The sequence below is a fragment of the Capsella rubella genome, unplaced genomic scaffold, assembly GCF_000375325.1.
Source record: "Capsella rubella cultivar Monte Gargano unplaced genomic scaffold, Caprub1_0 scaffold_6, whole genome shotgun sequence".
NCBI classification, from domain to species: Eukaryota; Viridiplantae; Streptophyta; class Magnoliopsida; order Brassicales; family Brassicaceae; genus Capsella; species Capsella rubella.
The window spans coordinates 14,209,437-14,226,516 of NW_006238918.1; the positions used below are offsets into that span (position 1 = coordinate 14,209,437).

The following is a 17,080-nucleotide window of genomic DNA, read 5'->3' on the forward strand; positions in this document are numbered from 1 at the left end:
TTAATTAAACCAAATATCTAACACATTTAGTCATATACTTTAATTCATACTTGAAATCCACACTTTACTATTAAATTGTAACTTAAATTATATAACCTTTCAATTGACTATTTGTTTCCTCCATTTAACTTCAATTAACACACTATAAAAATATAATTATAACTCCTCTGATTTAATTATTTTAGAATTGTAACTTACATCATATTTTATCCTATAAATACTCATTTTTACATCCTCCTCCACCATATTTGATATTCTCAATATTTTCTTTGTTTAATTTTTAATGTTCTTGCATGGGTTGAAAGCTCAATTAAGATATCATTGTAAGAGCTTGATTATATATTTGGTTAAAACTTTTGTTTTCAATTATATTTCTTCTTTATTTTATGTACTTCTTCATTTTTTCATTGTTTTTATACTATTAAATGTATACTACATATGTATAATAATATTTTATGGCTATAAGGAAATTACTTTATCGATGAGATTCAAAAATATTGATTTCTGACCATCGCACCATAAGAAAATCAAGCTAAATAAACCATTTTCATTGTTTTACTTTATATGTTTTTTCTTTCTCACATATTCATGTATATTTATTTTATTTTCAAAGTATGTAATTATTTTACCAAAATATTTTTTTGTTATATTCAAACCAATTTGTAAGACATTGAATTAAATAAAATTTTATACACAAATAAAGGTAATTTTTGTGTATATTTATAAGTTTACACACATATTTGGATAAATTTCAACATTTTTAGTGGTTGTTTTATATTACTCTTAATTTAAGTTATATCTCTAGGTTTAATTATATTTTTCATCCTTTAAGTATATATAATAGATAGAAAATTGAATATCAAATTGGTTTTTAGATAGGAAATCAAGTATAAAATTCAAAGTTGACCAAAATTATAATGTTCTTTATATTATTTGAAAATAGGGTAAATTTAAAAAGTGGTATTTTTAAAGGGGTATTTTTTAAATTTTCCCACTATCATTCCTATTTTTATCATTAACAATATTATTGTTTTATCAAAAATACTTAAAAGTACTAAAGAAAATTACTATCAAAATTGATTAATTGAACAATTAATCAACGAATAAATTCAAAAGATATGGATGTATGATTCTATTGTATGATTTAAATAAATAACATGTAAAAATGTCATAAGCATTAAAATTTATTTAATCAATTTATTATAAGTAATAAATAAATTAAAATAATTAAATAAATATACAACAACCCGCGCATATGCGCGGGACATTACCTAGTAATAAACCAAAATAGAGTAAAATGAAATCGAAGATGAAACACGAGTTGCAGTTAAGCGCCAAGACTTTTGTCTCTATTAATCCGATCCTGCAGCCATGCCGGACCGCCTAAAGCCAAGTAAGATGTTAGCCTCCCATCTCGCGTGACGCTGCAAGCAATCTCTTAGCTAACAAGTTAGCTTTCGGTGAAGAGAGGTGAAAAGAAACCTCCCGCATCCCCCGTATTACTTGCCAAATCTTCGTTGTTTGAGAGCGGTACTTGGGCCAAGCCTTAGGATTAGTAATCGCTTCCCAAGCCGCATGACAATCTGTCCAAACCTCACAAGAGGTATACCTCATGTCTCGCAAGCTAGCTAAACTCCAATGCAAGCAGTTCAACTCTGCAGAAATGCGATTAGACCGAGGTAAAAATGCATCTCTAGCATGATACATGACATCTCCTAAGTGATTCCTTAAAATCCAAGCTCCACCAAAGAATGAGAAGTCATTAATCCAAGATGTATGTATATTACATTTCAGCTTACCAACAGCCGGCTTACACCACCGTAGATTCATGCTTGAACCACGTCGATCACCAAGAACTGTATCCGATGTAACACCCTCTTGTTGTTGATACCATTCCTCCATTTCATCCCTCGCCATGATCCAAACAATGTGGGGATCTTGTATTCGCTGTGCATAAACCATACTGTTTCTAGACTTCCATATTTCCCACAGCAACCAAGGAACAACTTTACACAGTTGTAGTGATAACTCAGGTTTGTGCATTAACATTAGACAAAACTTGATGTAATTTTAAGATTGTTTTTTTTAATGTATTTTAAAGCTATCTTTGCGTTTTTATTAGTTATAGACCCTTATGATTTTCATAAGACAAACCCTTTATGTACAGTATATAACTAGAAGAAATCAGAAACATTAGGCTCTCCGAAAAGCCTTGTTATTTCAGAAATAACTCCTTTGAACTGTGTTCCAACACTTTCCATTTCCTCTGCTTTTACCGAACCTCCCTATAACATATACATCCTGAGATTCATCATACCATATCCCCGATAAGGTATGTTTGCTTATTATGTACGTCTAATACACCTTGCAGTCCTTGTATTGTTTGATACAAGCCCATCAATCATTAGTTTGAATGACTTGTTTTGATAATATATATTGTTGATTGTCTAAACTATTCTCAACATATATGGCATAGCCCATAAACTATAGTATAAGTGAACCCTCATAGCTATCAGCCTATCAAATTTGAGATTTTATCCACAGAGTTATTAAACTAGATATTTATTATGTTTTTGATGTTTTGGCATCATAAGTATTTTAAAGGCAATTTTTACTTAGTAAAACTAATTAGTAATTAAAAATATTATTTCATCAAAAGATAAGTCTTGCTAAAAATATAAGATAAACAAAAATAGTTATATTTACTGAGATTTGATTTCTTAAAAATAAATGAATACGAAACGATTACAAAAGAAACTATAGTTTGTTTTTGCTTTTTACAAAAATATAGTATGATATTATGGAAACCTCTACAGTAAAAAACAAAACAACAATCCCAATCAAAAACTCTTGTATCTCATGAATGATCCATCTCTTGCCTGATGGGGAAGTCTCCAAGATTTGATTGCAGCAACATTCTCCTAACAACGCTTTTCACTCTCTCCATCTTCTCACTATCAAGATCTTCACTTACTAAATCCGTATGCAGAACTAGTGATGTTGCTTTGGTGCTTTCGGGAAAGTTCCATTACAATGTTTGTAATCTCATCTTCCGGCAACTTGGTGTCTAGAATTTTGACTATCTCATCACCAACGACGTTTCCTCGGCGCAAATCTACACAGTCTTTGTCAAACTGAAGACCATACCTCTCAACGAACATGCACCTTATGTACTGAAGCTCTTTAAGCTCGCCGATTCTTGATGCAGCAAATATCAGTCCGGCCATTGCTTCTTTAGTCACGTCTGGTAACAGATGAACATCGCTGTGGATCGTAGAGAGAAACATGAGGATATTAGCTTAGGTTTACGGATGTTACCGTGTAACACAAGTAATATATATCAAGAGCAAAAATTACCTTTGATGATGTAAAACAGATATATCCTTCAAGATGGATGCACAAAAGTACTCGACCTGATCATACGCCAATAACCTTCTCTCATCTTCATAGAATTGCTTCGCCTATAGGGTTTCAATTTGCAAACCAAATTAGCATGTCGTGTTTAAAATATTCTTATCAGTTAAACAAGATGATTGAGATAAATTTTTTAGATTACCTTAGGGATAGTTTCTGAAAAGCAGCCATTGGGAAGGAGCTGAATTATATCAGAGCGAGATTGTCTGAGCATACACTCTCTTCGGCTTCGATGTAACTTGACAGAACATTGCAGATTCTGAATATGGATTTTGCTGCAAACAGAACAGGACATATGAATCAAAAACTCGAAGAAGACACAAAAATCTGAACCGTGTAAGGCAAGTAAATCAAGTTTATTTACCACTTGGAAGCTTTTCTCCATCTTGAAGAATGAGACGAAACACCAAAGACGTTACTAAAGCACCCCAACTCTGGTTTTGTCTTCTTGGCAAACATTATTTTGCTTTTCTTCTCTGGAAGATGAACAGATCCTTCAAAATAACGTATAGCACTATAGGTAAAGGACTGAGATTATAATGAGATGTGAGTCACATCTGGTGAATATATATAGCAAAAGATCTATCAACATTCTCCTAACAAAAGTGGTAAATAATATATAATTATTTCATAAATCTGATATAATATAATATTTATTTACCATGGCATTAATCTGGTAAAAAAATACGTTTTTTTATTTTTTAAATCTTTTTCAATATGAAATGCAAAAATCCCCAAATGCATTAAACGTTTGTTGTATTAACAAATATATAAATCAGTAACTTAACTAAATTAAAAGGAATACAAAAAGCATTGCATGAGTTTTGCTTTGCATTTAGATTTGGCAGTTTATTCGTCGCTTGTTTTGTTGTTTTTTGAATCAATATTTCAAGTTTTTTTTTTACAAAAAAAAAATTTCAAGGTTTTTTTAATAAGGAGAAGGACAATGAATGAAAATTATGGAATCATCATTATGTGTTCTACTATACGTAATACCTATCTTTAGTTGGAAAAAATAAACCTCTTTTCTTAATAAAATATTTTATTTATCGTAAACTATATCCACGATACCAAAACAAAACACACACGAAACTGATCCACCTATATCAAAAATAATATATATATTTATATATATATATATATATATATTTACTGTATCTTTTAAAAATTGTTTATTATATAATAAGATAAATCTTCCAGATGTTGAAGATAAAGATTAATGATCGTATAAAGATTTAAACATAATATATATAACTTATTTGTACTGTTGGAAAGTCTTACAGGATGGCCATTATACGAACCACATTTATATATAGCTTATGTTTTGTGATTTTCTTAACATTAACTCTTATATATAACTAGAAATAATCAGAAACACTAGCACGTCTGGAACATATAAAGATGTCGCATACAACTATATTAAAAAAAAAAGAGTCTGTCCTGAAAATTAGTGAGCTACAGGTAAACAAAACAAATTGTGTATATAAATTAATGAGATTTAAATATGTTGAATTGAAACCTCTTACTCTTTATATACCAAAGGCAGTAACTAATTCAGATAATGACAACTTCAAAAATAATTAAAGTGTATATATATATGGTTGCAAACAGCGTAGAACCTTATTTTAATTGTATATTAGTAACAATATTATGATCCTTTTACATTTTAAGAAAAATATAAGGATTTTAGTCTTTATAAATATAGATTGGAGTTGGATAATCTTGGAATAGGCAAGGCTACAAGTGGGGTCTTGAGCTTCAAGGCTATCCCAAACTTATCTTCCAAATCAAGCACTTGACCTTCTGGAATCTTCCAATCGAACGAATGCAATAGCATCGCGAGAGTGTACAAAACCATCTTCTCGGCGAATACGATACCCGCGCAAATTCTCCTTCCAGATCCAAATGGAAGAAACCTATAATCTGTTCCAGTGAAATCACAAGAAGTATTATCAAGAAACCTCTCAGGACGAAACTCGGTCGGATTATCCCACACATTTGGGTCTCTCTGAATAGACCAAACATTAATAAAGGTCTTAGTGTTTTTAGGGATGGTGTAGCCTCCAACAACCGCATTTTCAATGGGACGATGAGGAACTAGCAACGGAATGGTTGGATAGAGTCTAAGTGTTTCTTTCATAATGGCTACTATGTAAGGAAGTTTAGTGATGTGTGATTCTTCAACTATGTTGTCTTTGCCGACAACTTCGTCTAGCTCTTGTTGCGCTCTCTTCATCAACTCTGGGTTGCTCATTAGTTCAGCTATTGCAAACTCTATAGTATTGGTTGTTGTATCTGTACCACCAAGTACCATATCCTTCACATATATAACAACCACCTTGATTAAGTCAATCCTCATGAAATCAAATGAACAATATGTTTTGTTTTTCTATTCGAATATCTTAATACTAATTAACTTATCCTAATAATCTAATATACACAAATACATAAATGAGCTAATTATAAGAAATATATCTAAAGATACTCTAGATATATCCTTCTTCATAATCTACGTATTAGTTTTCAAGAATATGCTATCCTCCAAAGTTTATATTGTAAAGTATTAAAACTGAAACTATTTCATTACCGAGAGTACGGCTTTGACATGGTCAACAGTAATTGGAACCTCCGAGTCAGCTTCTTGCTCCTTAAACTTCATCAAATGTTGCAAAAGGTCTTTACATTCACCATCATCACCATCCCTACTCCTTACTCGTTTCATCTGCTCGATGGCTCCCTCAAGTATCGCATCGAGCTCTCGAGCACACACATGCATCTTCTTCACAAGACCTTGAAGATCGAACCTAGCTAATATTGGGAAAAAGTCAGAAACATTAGGCTCTCCCAAAAGCCTTGTTATTTCAGAAATAACTCCTTTAAACTGTGTTCCAACGCTCTCCATTTCCTCTGCTTTTACCGAACCTCCCCATAACATATTCATCGTGAGATTCATCATCATCACAAAGAGCTGGTTTCCAACGTTCACCGGTGATGCTTCTTGACTTTTCTGGTACAAATATCTCGTTCTTTCCCGTACTTCTTTGCGTCGAAGCTCGTAGAAAGTATCCAAAGTTTTGCGGTTAAGGAGCTTGAGAACGCAAACTTTTCTAAGCATTCTCCATTCGGCACCGTATGGTAACAAAATAAGGCCGAGACCGCCATAGGAAAAGGCTTGGCCTGTGAGGGGGACGTCACGGTTTGAGAAATTGATGTCTTGGTCTTTTAAGATCTCCCGAGCTAGTTCTGGAGAGTTGACCACAACGGTTAGTTTTGAGCCAAGGTTTAGTTTGAAGATTGGACCGTAACGTTTAGCTAAGTTTGTGAAGTATGTGTGAAGATCCGGGTCAAGAAAGGGAAGGTTTCCGACGATAGGTAGCCCTCGCGGTCCAGGCGGTAGAGGTGGATGCTGTGAACGTTTCAAGAAGTACCATAGAACCGATAAGATGGCGATGAGAACGAGAATTGCGTAAGGTGCGACATTGATCAATATTGTGTTGTCGGTGAAGAGAGTTGAAATTTGAGACATTGTTTACAGCTGTTTGTAGAAGTCATGAGATGGACCTTAAGTTGTTGTCCTTATAAATCTGTAATGGTATTGTATACGTTACAACGTACAGCATCATTCGTCTTCAGTGTTAATACTTAATAGATATGGTAAGCCAATTCTGAGCGGAGGACTTAAGGGTCTTAAGACGATAACATTTGAGCGGATGATATAATTTTCCTCGTTTTTATTTTATCAAAACGTTAGTAGTTGTAAGAAATGATAAAATTGATCGATAGACTTTTATCACAAATTTAACTTTTATAAGGAACTAAATAATAATCGTTATAATAATAATATAAACACAGAAAAAACAATCTTTATATATCTTTTTGTGTGTATACAGTAAATTTAGAATTCCGTAAATAGTTGTGACTAAATTATTAAAATTTAGTTTCAAAAGTTCAACATCATTAAGGAAATCTATGAAGCAACCGGAATAATGTCGCAACAAAGATTACAACAATCCATAAGACGACATTAGACATGGTCACATTGTACATAAACTTAAAATAAAAATTATACCAAAAAAAAAAAAAAAAAAAACCTTAAAGATAAAGATTTGGATCCGACAACCTTAGCACGGGTGTTGCAACAAGTGGATGCTTCAACTTCAACACAATACCAAACTTCTCCTCTAGCTTCACTTGTTCTCCTTCTCCTATATTCCAATCAAAAGAATGCAAAAACGTCGCAAGATTGTAAAGAACAATTCTATCTGCCATGGCCATTCCCGTACAAATTCTCCGGCCCGATCCAAACGGGAAATAATTGTAGTCATTACCACTAAAGTCATAAACTTTATAAAGAAACCTATCCGGATTAAACTCCAATGGATTTTCCCATACGTTCGGATTTCTATGAATCGCCCACACATTAATGAAAACCTTAGAATCTTTAGGGATTGTATAGCCACCTATAACCGTGGTTTCGGATGGGCATCGAGGAATAAGAAGAGGAAGAGTTGGATGAAGCCTTAAGGTTTCTTTCATAATGCAGAGAATGTATGGAAGTTTAGTGATATGTGTTTCTTCAACAATGTTGTTTTTGCCTACAATTTTGTCGAGCTCTTGTTGAGCTCTCTTCATAATCTCCGGTTTGTTAATAAGCTCTGCCATTGCAAACTCTATTGTGTTCAAACATGTGTCTGTACCACCAAGCACCATGTCCTAATTAATCAAACAAGATACAAATTGAACGATCTATACTAAAATATGTAATATGATATCATCTTGTTAAGTAAAATCGAATAAGATTAGAAATGTTAAGTAAACTTAAAGCAATAAAATCAATATTATTAAATAGAAGCACGCAATATTATTACATAGTAAACTATACTCTTTGGAATTTTAATCACTATGACTTAAGAAGAGAAAAAGAATTGTAATTACCAGGAGCAAAGCCTTGACATGGTTCATGGACAAAGGTGTCTTGTCATCCTCATCCTTCACTTTCAACAAGACCTGCAAAAAATCTTCACCGTTCCTTTCATTTCCCTTATCCATTCTCACCCGTTGATTTATAATCCGGTCAAACATCCGGTCCAACCTCTGAGCCGGTCCACGCGTACGTTTAACCAAACCCTGAAGATCAAACCGGCTCAATACAGGAAAAAAGTCAGAGACATTAGGCTTTCCCGCAATATCAATGATCTCTCTCACTATCTCCAAGAACTCAGCTCCAACACTCTCTCGTTCCTCACCGTCCGCAACTGTCGCTCCCCACAACATCTGAGTCACAACATTCAAGATCGTTACAAATATCTGTTCCCCTAAGTTAACCGGAGACCCGGTCCGAGCCCGGTCTGCTAAATACCGGACCGTTTTCCGGGTCTCGCGGCAACGAAGTGAATTGAAAGCATTCGAATCCAACGTTGCGTTGCTTAGCAATCTATTAATGCATATTTTTCGCAACATTCGCCATTCTGGCCCGTACGGTGACCAGACTATGTCTATGCCACCGTACGTGCTGATCGGACCCACGACAGGAACGTCGTGGTTCGCAAAGATAACGTCATTGGTTCTTAGAACCTCGCGCGTGGCTTCAGAGGAGCTGATAACGATGGTTAGCTTAGCGCCGAGCCAGAGTTTGAGGACAGGTCCGTGTTTTTGAGCGAGTTTGTGAAAGTAAGTGTGAAGCTCCGGGTGGAGGAATGGGAGGTTTCCTACAATGGGAAGACCACGAGGTCCCGGCGGTAACGGTGGAAAACGCTGTTTTGATTTGGCGTAAAGCCATATGTACCAAAATATAGAAGAGACCAAGATCGTAGCTATAACATAGTCGAAGTGGTCACTAGGACTTTGTATCGTAAAGAAACTGAAAACTTCTCTCATTGTTTCTTGTTTATGTTACAAACAGAAGTTACTAGCAGAGACTATATGATTGGTTCCGAGATGATCACGACTCACGAGTATAATTTCATTAAGTTTTTGGTGGTCAATGGATCTATACATTATCCACATATTATATTATGTGTGATATTTGAATTAGTGGTAATTATTGCACATGGAAACATGTGTATGATTTAGTACAAATTAAGATTTTACTTTTTAGAATAAGAGCTACGGTGCCCATAACAATTGGTGCTTCACCTCTTCAATTATTGCTCTAATCAATAAATTACGAGACTATAGTATTTCAATTTCCTAGGAGTGGGGTGCCATAACACTTTATTAAAAAAATTGTTCAAAGTCTTCAATTATTATCAAATGAATTAGTCCAACCTTAATTATGCAATATATCAAACTGTTACTTGCTCCACAACGTACAATACTACAATCCATAAAATTTAAAATTTACACGACATTAGACATCGTCACATTGCAAAACTTCTCTTTATACATGTTATAAACTTAAAGATAAACATTTGGATCCGACAACCTTAGCACGGGAGTTGCAACGAGTGGATTTTTCAACTTCAGCACAATACCAAATTTCTCCTCTAGCTTCACTTTTTCTCCTTCTCCTAATTTCCAATCAAAAGAATGCAACAACGTCGCGATGTTGTAAAGAACAACTCTCTTGGCCATGGCCATTCCCGCACAAATTCTCCGGCCAGATCCAAACGGGAAATAACCATAGTCTTGACCACTGAAGTCATAACTTTTATCAAGAAACTTATCGGGATTAAACTCCAATGGATACACCCAAGGCCGGTCCTAGATCATTGTAGGCTTAAAGCATTTTTTTAAATGTGGCTTTCATATACTGTATAGGACTATAAGAGTATTAACATTAATAAAACCTATATAAAAAAAATATGTGGCCTTGATAATTTACTGAAAATAATGTGGCCTAAAGCTCATGCTTTGCTTGCCTTACCATAGGGCCGGCCCTGGATTCACCCAAACGTTCGGATTTCTATGAATCGCCCACATGTTAATGAAAAGCTTCGAATCTTTAGGGATTGTTTAGCCGCCTATAACCGTGGTTTCGGATGGACGGCGAGGAATCAGAAGAGGAAGAGTTGGATGAAGGCTTATTTGGTTCTTGTTTCTCCACCCCGAACTTCACACATACTTTCACAAGCTTGCTCAAAAGCACGGCCCCGTTTTCAATCTAGACCCAAGAGTCTCTTTCATAGTAACTTGACGAATACGAGATGCTATACCGAAATTAACTTCTTCGAAATAATTAAAAACAAAATAGAAACCAAATAAGCCAAAATAGTAAATCAATAACACAGTTTCGCAAGTTTGATCTCATGAACATAATCACAGATTCTAATTATTTTTCCTTTTTTTTTTTTCCTTTTTTTTTTTCTTTTTTCTTTTTGCTTTCAAGTCAGTAATAGGGAAACAATCTCATTCTTCTGAATCATTCATACGATCTCAGAAAGCAAAAAAAAGAAAAACTCTTCCCTTTCTTCATCTCCAAAAAGTCTTTTTCAATCTTATTATTTCTACTTTTCCTCAGGTTTCACTTGCTGTCTGAACCGGCGGGCGCATTCCTCGAAAGTCCTAACTAAACCGCTACATTTCAGCGGGTTATCGATGTTCTCTTTGTAGCATTTCATCGACGCTTCGTAGTCCGATGAACAAGGCATTGGTTTAGGTTCAGGGATCTTGAACTCTTTCTCCCTCAGATCCTTGGCTCTCTCTGTCACTTCATGAACAATGTTCTTCTCTAGTTTCTCCAGCTTCTCAAGAACCATCTCACTCTCTTTCGTAACAGACTTTATCGATTCCAACTCCGCGCTTGCTGCTGCTTGTTGTGGTATCGGAAAGAAAAACGGTGGCTGCATTGGTAATTCTGCCATTGGCTTCGGTTTCTCTGCATCCTGGTGTGTTTTCGCTTGTTCTGCCTCTCTCTGTGGTGAGACTTTGGGTCTGGTTTTCTTCGCCTTCCTCTTTGGTTGATCGTTGCTTTCAGCTAGCTGTTTGATCAGCTTTGAGCTGATCTGAATCGAAAAGTCGCCCATATCACCGCTTTTGAAAAACCTGGAAGATATAATGCAAGTGACAATGGAAAAATCAGAAAATATTTCACAACAAAGCTTTCTCACATCAACCAGTCACAATAGATATTGATATTCTGTGCTCATAGTATTTCCAAGATCTTCGATTCAACGCATCAAAACAAAGAAACCAAAAGCAAATACATATGTAATCAAACGGGAGCAACATAAGTTAATGACACTTTCAGTAAAGTTATAGATTATGTCAAGCTTAAAAAGTTCATTATGCATTCGGAAACAGACTCTTCCGAGTATCGCTGAGACAAATAGGTACGAAAACTTAAAAGACGATTTTTCGCATTGGCAGCAGGAACAAAGCTATTTCGCCATACAAGAGTGCCAAGAACTAAACATAAACTTTCAAAGCATAAGGACTCAGAATGCTAAGCTATGGAACCAAACGAGCAAATGCACATACTGAATGTTGAATCTGAATCAAAATGCATGTTTCATAAACCCTGTTTCTAAAAAATTGCGATATGAAAAGTTCGTAACTACTCAAATCCAGATTCGAAGATCTTTATATTCACACAAGCGTGAGGGTCTAATACTAGATAAGCGCAGAGACTTAACCCGAAACCAACATTGAACACATCGATCCATACAGAATCTTCATTCTTTAAAATCGATTTAGAAGGATTCTGGATAAAATTTATTCAGAACAAGGATTAAAAAAAAAAACCCTAGAATCTCTCACACCAAGCATCACAAAATCGAAATCGAAATTAAAGTAAAGATCACGATAGTGAAGAGAATCAATACCTGGAAGGAGAAGATCAAAGAGAGGATCGGTGAACGGCGACTCTCTCTCTTCGCCAGAAAAAAACTCTGTCGTTTGCAGCTGCGAAGACGAGGAAGAAACGACGACGCTGGTTCGGAAAGTTATGGGCTTAGTTACAGGATAAAAGTGTTACCTTGAGCCCAATGTTATTATTGGGCTTTATTATTGGGCTTTCTTATAAGGCCTTCATATTCTTTCTTTTTTCTTTGTTGAACAGTTTTCATCATATTCATTCATATACATATCTTAATCTGATAAAGAACCTGAACCAAGCCAACAAAATATTCGAACGGATCGTTCGAATTCTATATGTACGAAGAATCGGAACTAAACCGAGAACCGAATAGATATCCAAAATATAGTTATATATCCAAAATGTTAATTATACATAGACTTAATATAATTTAATTACCAAAAATTACAATAATCATCCTAGAAATTTAAAATATGTTTAGACCAAAGTAACTAAAATATTTAAACTATCCAGTTATTAGTTAAATTTGTAAAAGTTTAATCAAATTTAGTCACTTAATTTTTTTTTCTTTCAAATTTTAGGATATCCAAAGCTAAACCGATATAAAACAAAATTGAATAAATTTTTTTAAAATATTCGAATAGATCCTAAACCTCTTCATCTTCATCTGAGATATCTAAAACCGAACGGATCTACCCAGAACCGAACCAAATATCCAAACGCCAAATTCTATTTTCTTGAAATGGATATGATTAATTATGGACGTTCATTAGTTGAATCCATTAAATAGAAAGTTAAAACTCTGTAATTTTTTTATGGGACACGAAACCAAAACGTTGTACTGATTCTATCAGTCTAATCAGACATGTTTTACAATATTAGAAAAAATTAACTAATTTAGGAAACCTTCCTCTCTATAGCTAAAATTGCAAGTCATATGGGAAAGAGTAGAACACAAATTTGATCTAATTATGCAAGTACACGTACGTGTCAAGAAGGTGTTCGTCTCTATTCTTATTTTTTCGTATAGACAACATGCAAATATATATTACTATAAGATTAGCTGATTTATTAATTAGTCACACGTGTATATAAACAAACGTAAGACTATGAACCAAAATGCTTGCTTACTTTTTGTTTACGGTTTTGTCCACGGCAACGGCTAATCTCCGACAACTTCAATATCTTTGACAATGTTAGACTTCTAACACTTAGTATAATTTTTCATTAGTATACTAATTATTACTAAGTTTTCTTTATTAGTAGCTAGTAAGTGTCTCTTGATGTTATTGTGTGTTCCACTTATTTTCCAGTTTGAAATAAAGCTTCTTAAGAAAAACGTAGTCTAATTAATTTGAATTCAAACTTTAGCCTATTGGTCATATAGGCGTGTACGTTCGCACGTTTGCACTATGCACCCTATCATTTCACATTAGTTCCAAAGTCATTTTCACCAACCAATTAATCTAGGTTTTCCAACACTCCTCATTTCGGATTTCTCTAGAAAGAAGTATTTATATCGACATTATAAATATTGTGAAGTATATATATATATATATATATAGTGCGTGGTCATACATTATTTTATGAAACCTCGAACTCGATTTAAAGTTAATTTATATACCCACCAAAATGTTTTAATCAACTCACCATCATAACTTAGCTTTTGCACGTACGAGTGCTATGTATAAATATGCTTAAATTTTGATTGTTTATACATGAAAATGAATCATGCATATCATTGTTAGGTATACCGTATGCATATAATACTGACTATCATAAGAAAGGTACAAAACTTAATTTCTTATAAATTGTTGAAATTTCCACATCATACATACGTCTATTTTTATTTTGGTAAACACACACACAATAAATATACATCTAATATATATATATATATATATATATATATATATATATATATTGTATATCTCTGTATTTTTAATTTTACATAATCATTCGGTTTATTAATTACAAGTAAATGAAATAACATGTGATCTAATTCATATATAGTTTATATCCCCAAAAGTCTATATATATAGTATATAGTTTATGATGTTTAGCCTAAAGTCTACATGTATGTGCAAAAAGTCTGGCTAATACTCCACTAATTCACTATATAAATACTTATATTGTATTTCGTTTAGTTACAATCTTTACAGTCTATATACATTTTATCTGACTAAAGAGTCAATTTATTAATTGTTTTTGGTCAGAATATATCGGAAATAAATTCTAAAAACAAAACATATACATATAGAGCGTCATATGTATTGCAAATCTTAAAACCAAAAATACCATTAGTGTATTTACTCTTTTGTTTCACTACTGATCACACACCTTAGTGGAAGTCAACTGAAATACATTTATAATTGTATATACGTAAATTAATAAAACGATGATACTATTATTCCTATTAATTAAAAAAAAAAAGGTTGTGGTGGACGATGTAAGAAAATGTTGGGGTTATATATAGGTGGGTGAGCTTGGATGCTTAGGCTTTTGACATAAACCTCGTAATTTAGTTTATACTTTCTAAAAAATTTTAAGGTCTCATATATCTCTCTCTAATTAATATACATAAAATCTAGCTATAAGTATAAATTAATGGGGAGGCAGCCATGTTGTGACAAGCTTATGGTGAAGAAGGGGCCGTGGACGGCGGAGGAAGACAAGAAACTGATAAACTTTATATTGAACAACGGCCACTGTTGCTGGAGGGCCTTGCCTAAGCTGGCCGGTCTACGTCGCTGTGGGAAGAGCTGCCGTCTACGGTGGACTAATTATCTCCGACCTGACTTGAAGAGAGGTCTTCTCTCCGAAGCTGAGGAACAGCTTGTCATCGACCTTCATGCACTTCTTGGAAACAGGTTTGAGCTAGTTTTAACCAAATTTATTGTTCGAACGTAATTGATCATTTGTCATGCATTAACTAAAGCCTTCTTCATTAGTAAAGTGTTTTTTTTTTTTTTTAACAAAAAATCATGGTTTAGTCTTGTAGTATATACTAAAAAAAAAATATTAGTCGTGTAATTTCACATGATAGTCATCATTATATTCTTATAATCCGAGTTATTCCGAGGGTTGATAATTTTCACATGTATTTGTAGAAATTTTATACTTTAGTCCATACGAGGTGATACTTTTGAAACACAAAAAAAAAACTATAACATATGTTGACTAATGGTAAATGTAAATGGTATAGAAAATGTAATTGTGATGTAGAATTGAAAGTTAATCCAAAATATTTTAATATAAGATAATGTTTGGATCGTATGATTGATGAGTTGCATAAGAGAATGATATGTATCTTAATTCAGTTTCCCATCTTTGAACTAAAGTCTTCTACAATTTTATTTAAAAACAATTGTGCATTCTACTTCAAATTTTGAAATTAACTTCGAGACAAAGTAACGTTCCTCGCTTCCAAATAGAATATCATAACTTAATTTGTCAATTTCCTTTGTGTTATATTCCAAGACACAAAGACTTTGACATCTCTACCAACACCTCAAACAATTAATTTTTTCAATGGAAAACATATTCAATATACTTTAAGCATACTTCTTAATATTCTTTTTGTGTATAGATGGTCCAAGATCGCTGCAAGGTTACCAGGAAGAACAGACAACGAGATAAAAAATCATTGGAATACTCATATCAAGAAGAAGCTCCTTAAGATGGAAATCGATCCTTTGACCCATCAACCTTTAAACAAAGTATCTTCGGATAAAAAATTCGACGATAAATCGGAAACTTCATCGAAAGACGGAAATGTAAAGAGAAGTGATGATAAAAGCTTAGAGACCGATGAATCAACAAAAAATACCATAAATGAAACTAGCACGATCACTCATCAAAATAGTTCAAAAGATGAGTATGAGTTACTTGGTGATATTATTGATCATAAAGATGAAGATTTATTTAATATTCTATGGACCAACGATGAACCACCTCTAGTTGATGTATCATGGAGCAATAGTATTGGTGGAGCAGCATCAGTCGTAGCCGCTGACAAGATCAACATGGAAGCTGGGGAAGATCTTCCCACATGGCCATTAGAAGAAAAAAACGGTGACAATTGGATGTTTTTGGATTATTGCAAAGACTTTGGTGTTCAAGACTTTGGTTTTTGTCAAACCTCCATGGAGACTGGTTACAAGGATTAACTAGCATATGCGAGGATATATATGGCACATACATACATATACATATGTATAAATTTATACACGGTGAAAGTAATGTAAGCATAATCATGTAAAGCAGTAAAGAAGCACCATGAATTTTCACAAAGTACGTCTTTTTTATTTTTTTATTTTCCGCCTCTGTCCAATTTATCATGTACTACTTATAAACTTTCTAATTTCACTCAATCTATAAAATTCTTCCTATGAACCAAAATCGGTCAATTAACCAAAATGTTTCGCCTTAACACAAGAGAAACTGGGTGTATATATTACCAGCATTAATTGAATTAATAATAGATAGTAGATTTTAACTCGCGGTACACCGCGGGACAAAACTTTTTATGTTTATTTTGTTTATAAATTTCAAATTTTCTATTATACTGGAATTTATTTAAAAATTATTAAGATTTCATAATATAAACTTAATTAAATCAATTTGATTCAACATGTCTTATATTGGTGTTGTTAAAAATTAGTATAATGAATTTTTAACTCCTTTTGAAGTATAAGAATAAATAAAAAATTTAATATTTTAGTAACATCGATTCAAACTCGTCCCGTCATACAACCCGTATATAAATATTAATTTTAAAACAAACATAATTTGTAATAATTGCTTTAATATGTATTTCGCATAACAATATTAACCCGTTTTAACCCGTTTTATATATATATATATATATATATATATATATATATATATTTTTATATATATATATATATT

General features: G+C 33.3%; 5 protein-coding genes and 1 pseudogene across 5 annotated transcripts; 1 reads left to right on the top strand and 5 right to left on the bottom strand.

Annotated features, from left to right (window-relative positions):
• Window positions 1–1,401: 1,401 nt before the first annotated feature.
• LOC17881967 lies at window positions 1,402–1,917 on the bottom strand. The gene has a single exon (XM_023780348.1). The coding sequence runs from the start codon at window positions 1,915–1,917 to the stop codon at window positions 1,402–1,404; it is 516 nt and encodes a 171-aa protein (XP_023636116.1).
• Window positions 1,918–2,857: 940 nt separating this feature from the next.
• LOC17883379 lies at window positions 2,858–3,628 on the bottom strand (annotated as a pseudogene).
• A 1,425-nt stretch (window positions 3,629–5,053) lies between these two features.
• LOC17882171 (flavonoid 3'-monooxygenase) lies at window positions 5,054–6,964 on the bottom strand. The gene is made up of 2 exons (XM_006287449.2): window positions 6,002–6,964; window positions 5,054–5,731 (listed from the first exon to the last, which is right to left on the bottom strand). The coding sequence occupies exons 1-2, from the start codon at window positions 6,938–6,940 to the stop codon at window positions 5,108–5,110; spliced, it is 1,563 nt and encodes a 520-aa protein (XP_006287511.1). The 5' UTR covers window positions 6,941–6,964; the 3' UTR covers window positions 5,054–5,107.
• A 434-nt stretch (window positions 6,965–7,398) lies between these two features.
• On the bottom strand, window positions 7,399–9,291 carry LOC17882752 (cytochrome P450 93A3). Its single transcript, XM_006286742.2, has 2 exons — window positions 8,350–9,291; window positions 7,399–8,127 (listed from the first exon to the last, which is right to left on the bottom strand). Exons 1-2 carry the CDS (start codon window positions 9,289–9,291, stop codon window positions 7,507–7,509), a joined length of 1,563 nt encoding a protein of 520 aa, XP_006286804.1. The 3' UTR covers window positions 7,399–7,506.
• A 1,312-nt stretch (window positions 9,292–10,603) lies between these two features.
• LOC17881399 lies at window positions 10,604–12,273 on the bottom strand. Its single transcript, XM_006288718.2, has 2 exons — window positions 12,177–12,273; window positions 10,604–11,397 (listed from the first exon to the last, which is right to left on the bottom strand). Exon 2 carries the CDS (start codon window positions 11,376–11,378, stop codon window positions 10,860–10,862), a length of 519 nt encoding a protein of 172 aa, XP_006288780.1. The 5' UTR covers window positions 11,379–11,397; window positions 12,177–12,273; the 3' UTR covers window positions 10,604–10,859.
• Window positions 12,274–14,740: 2,467 nt separating this feature from the next.
• On the top strand, window positions 14,741–16,484 carry LOC17881553 (protein ODORANT1). Its single transcript, XM_006289558.2, has 2 exons — window positions 14,741–15,039; window positions 15,759–16,484. Exons 1-2 carry the CDS (start codon window positions 14,777–14,779, stop codon window positions 16,336–16,338), a joined length of 843 nt encoding a protein of 280 aa, XP_006289620.1. The 5' UTR covers window positions 14,741–14,776; the 3' UTR covers window positions 16,339–16,484.
• Window positions 16,485–17,080: the final 596 nt, after the last annotated feature.

Excerpts from the sequence above, each read along its gene's own strand:
- LOC17881967 (XM_023780348.1), bottom strand. The coding sequence starts at position 1,917 with ATGGCGAGGGATGAAATGGAGGAATGGTATCAACAACAAGAGGGTGTT.
- LOC17882171 (XM_006287449.2), bottom strand. The coding sequence starts at position 6,940 with ATGTCTCAAATTTCAACTCTCTTCACCGACAACACAATATTGATCAAT. Across the intron at positions 5,732-6,001 it reads ATGTCAAAGCCGTACTCTCG|GATATGGTACTTGGTGGTAC; the intron begins GTAATGAAATAG and ends ATATATGTGAAG.
- LOC17882752 (XM_006286742.2), bottom strand. The coding sequence starts at position 9,291 with ATGAGAGAAGTTTTCAGTTTCTTTACGATACAAAGTCCTAGTGACCAC. Across the intron at positions 8,128-8,349 it reads ATGTCAAGGCTTTGCTCCTG|GACATGGTGCTTGGTGGTAC; the intron begins GTAATTACAATT and ends TTGATTAATTAG.
- LOC17881399 (XM_006288718.2), bottom strand. The coding sequence starts at position 11,378 with ATGGGCGACTTTTCGATTCAGATCAGCTCAAAGCTGATCAAACAGCTA.
- LOC17881553 (XM_006289558.2), top strand. The coding sequence starts at position 14,777 with ATGGGGAGGCAGCCATGTTGTGACAAGCTTATGGTGAAGAAGGGGCCG. Across the intron at positions 15,040-15,758 it reads CATGCACTTCTTGGAAACAG|ATGGTCCAAGATCGCTGCAA; the intron begins GTTTGAGCTAGT and ends TTTTGTGTATAG.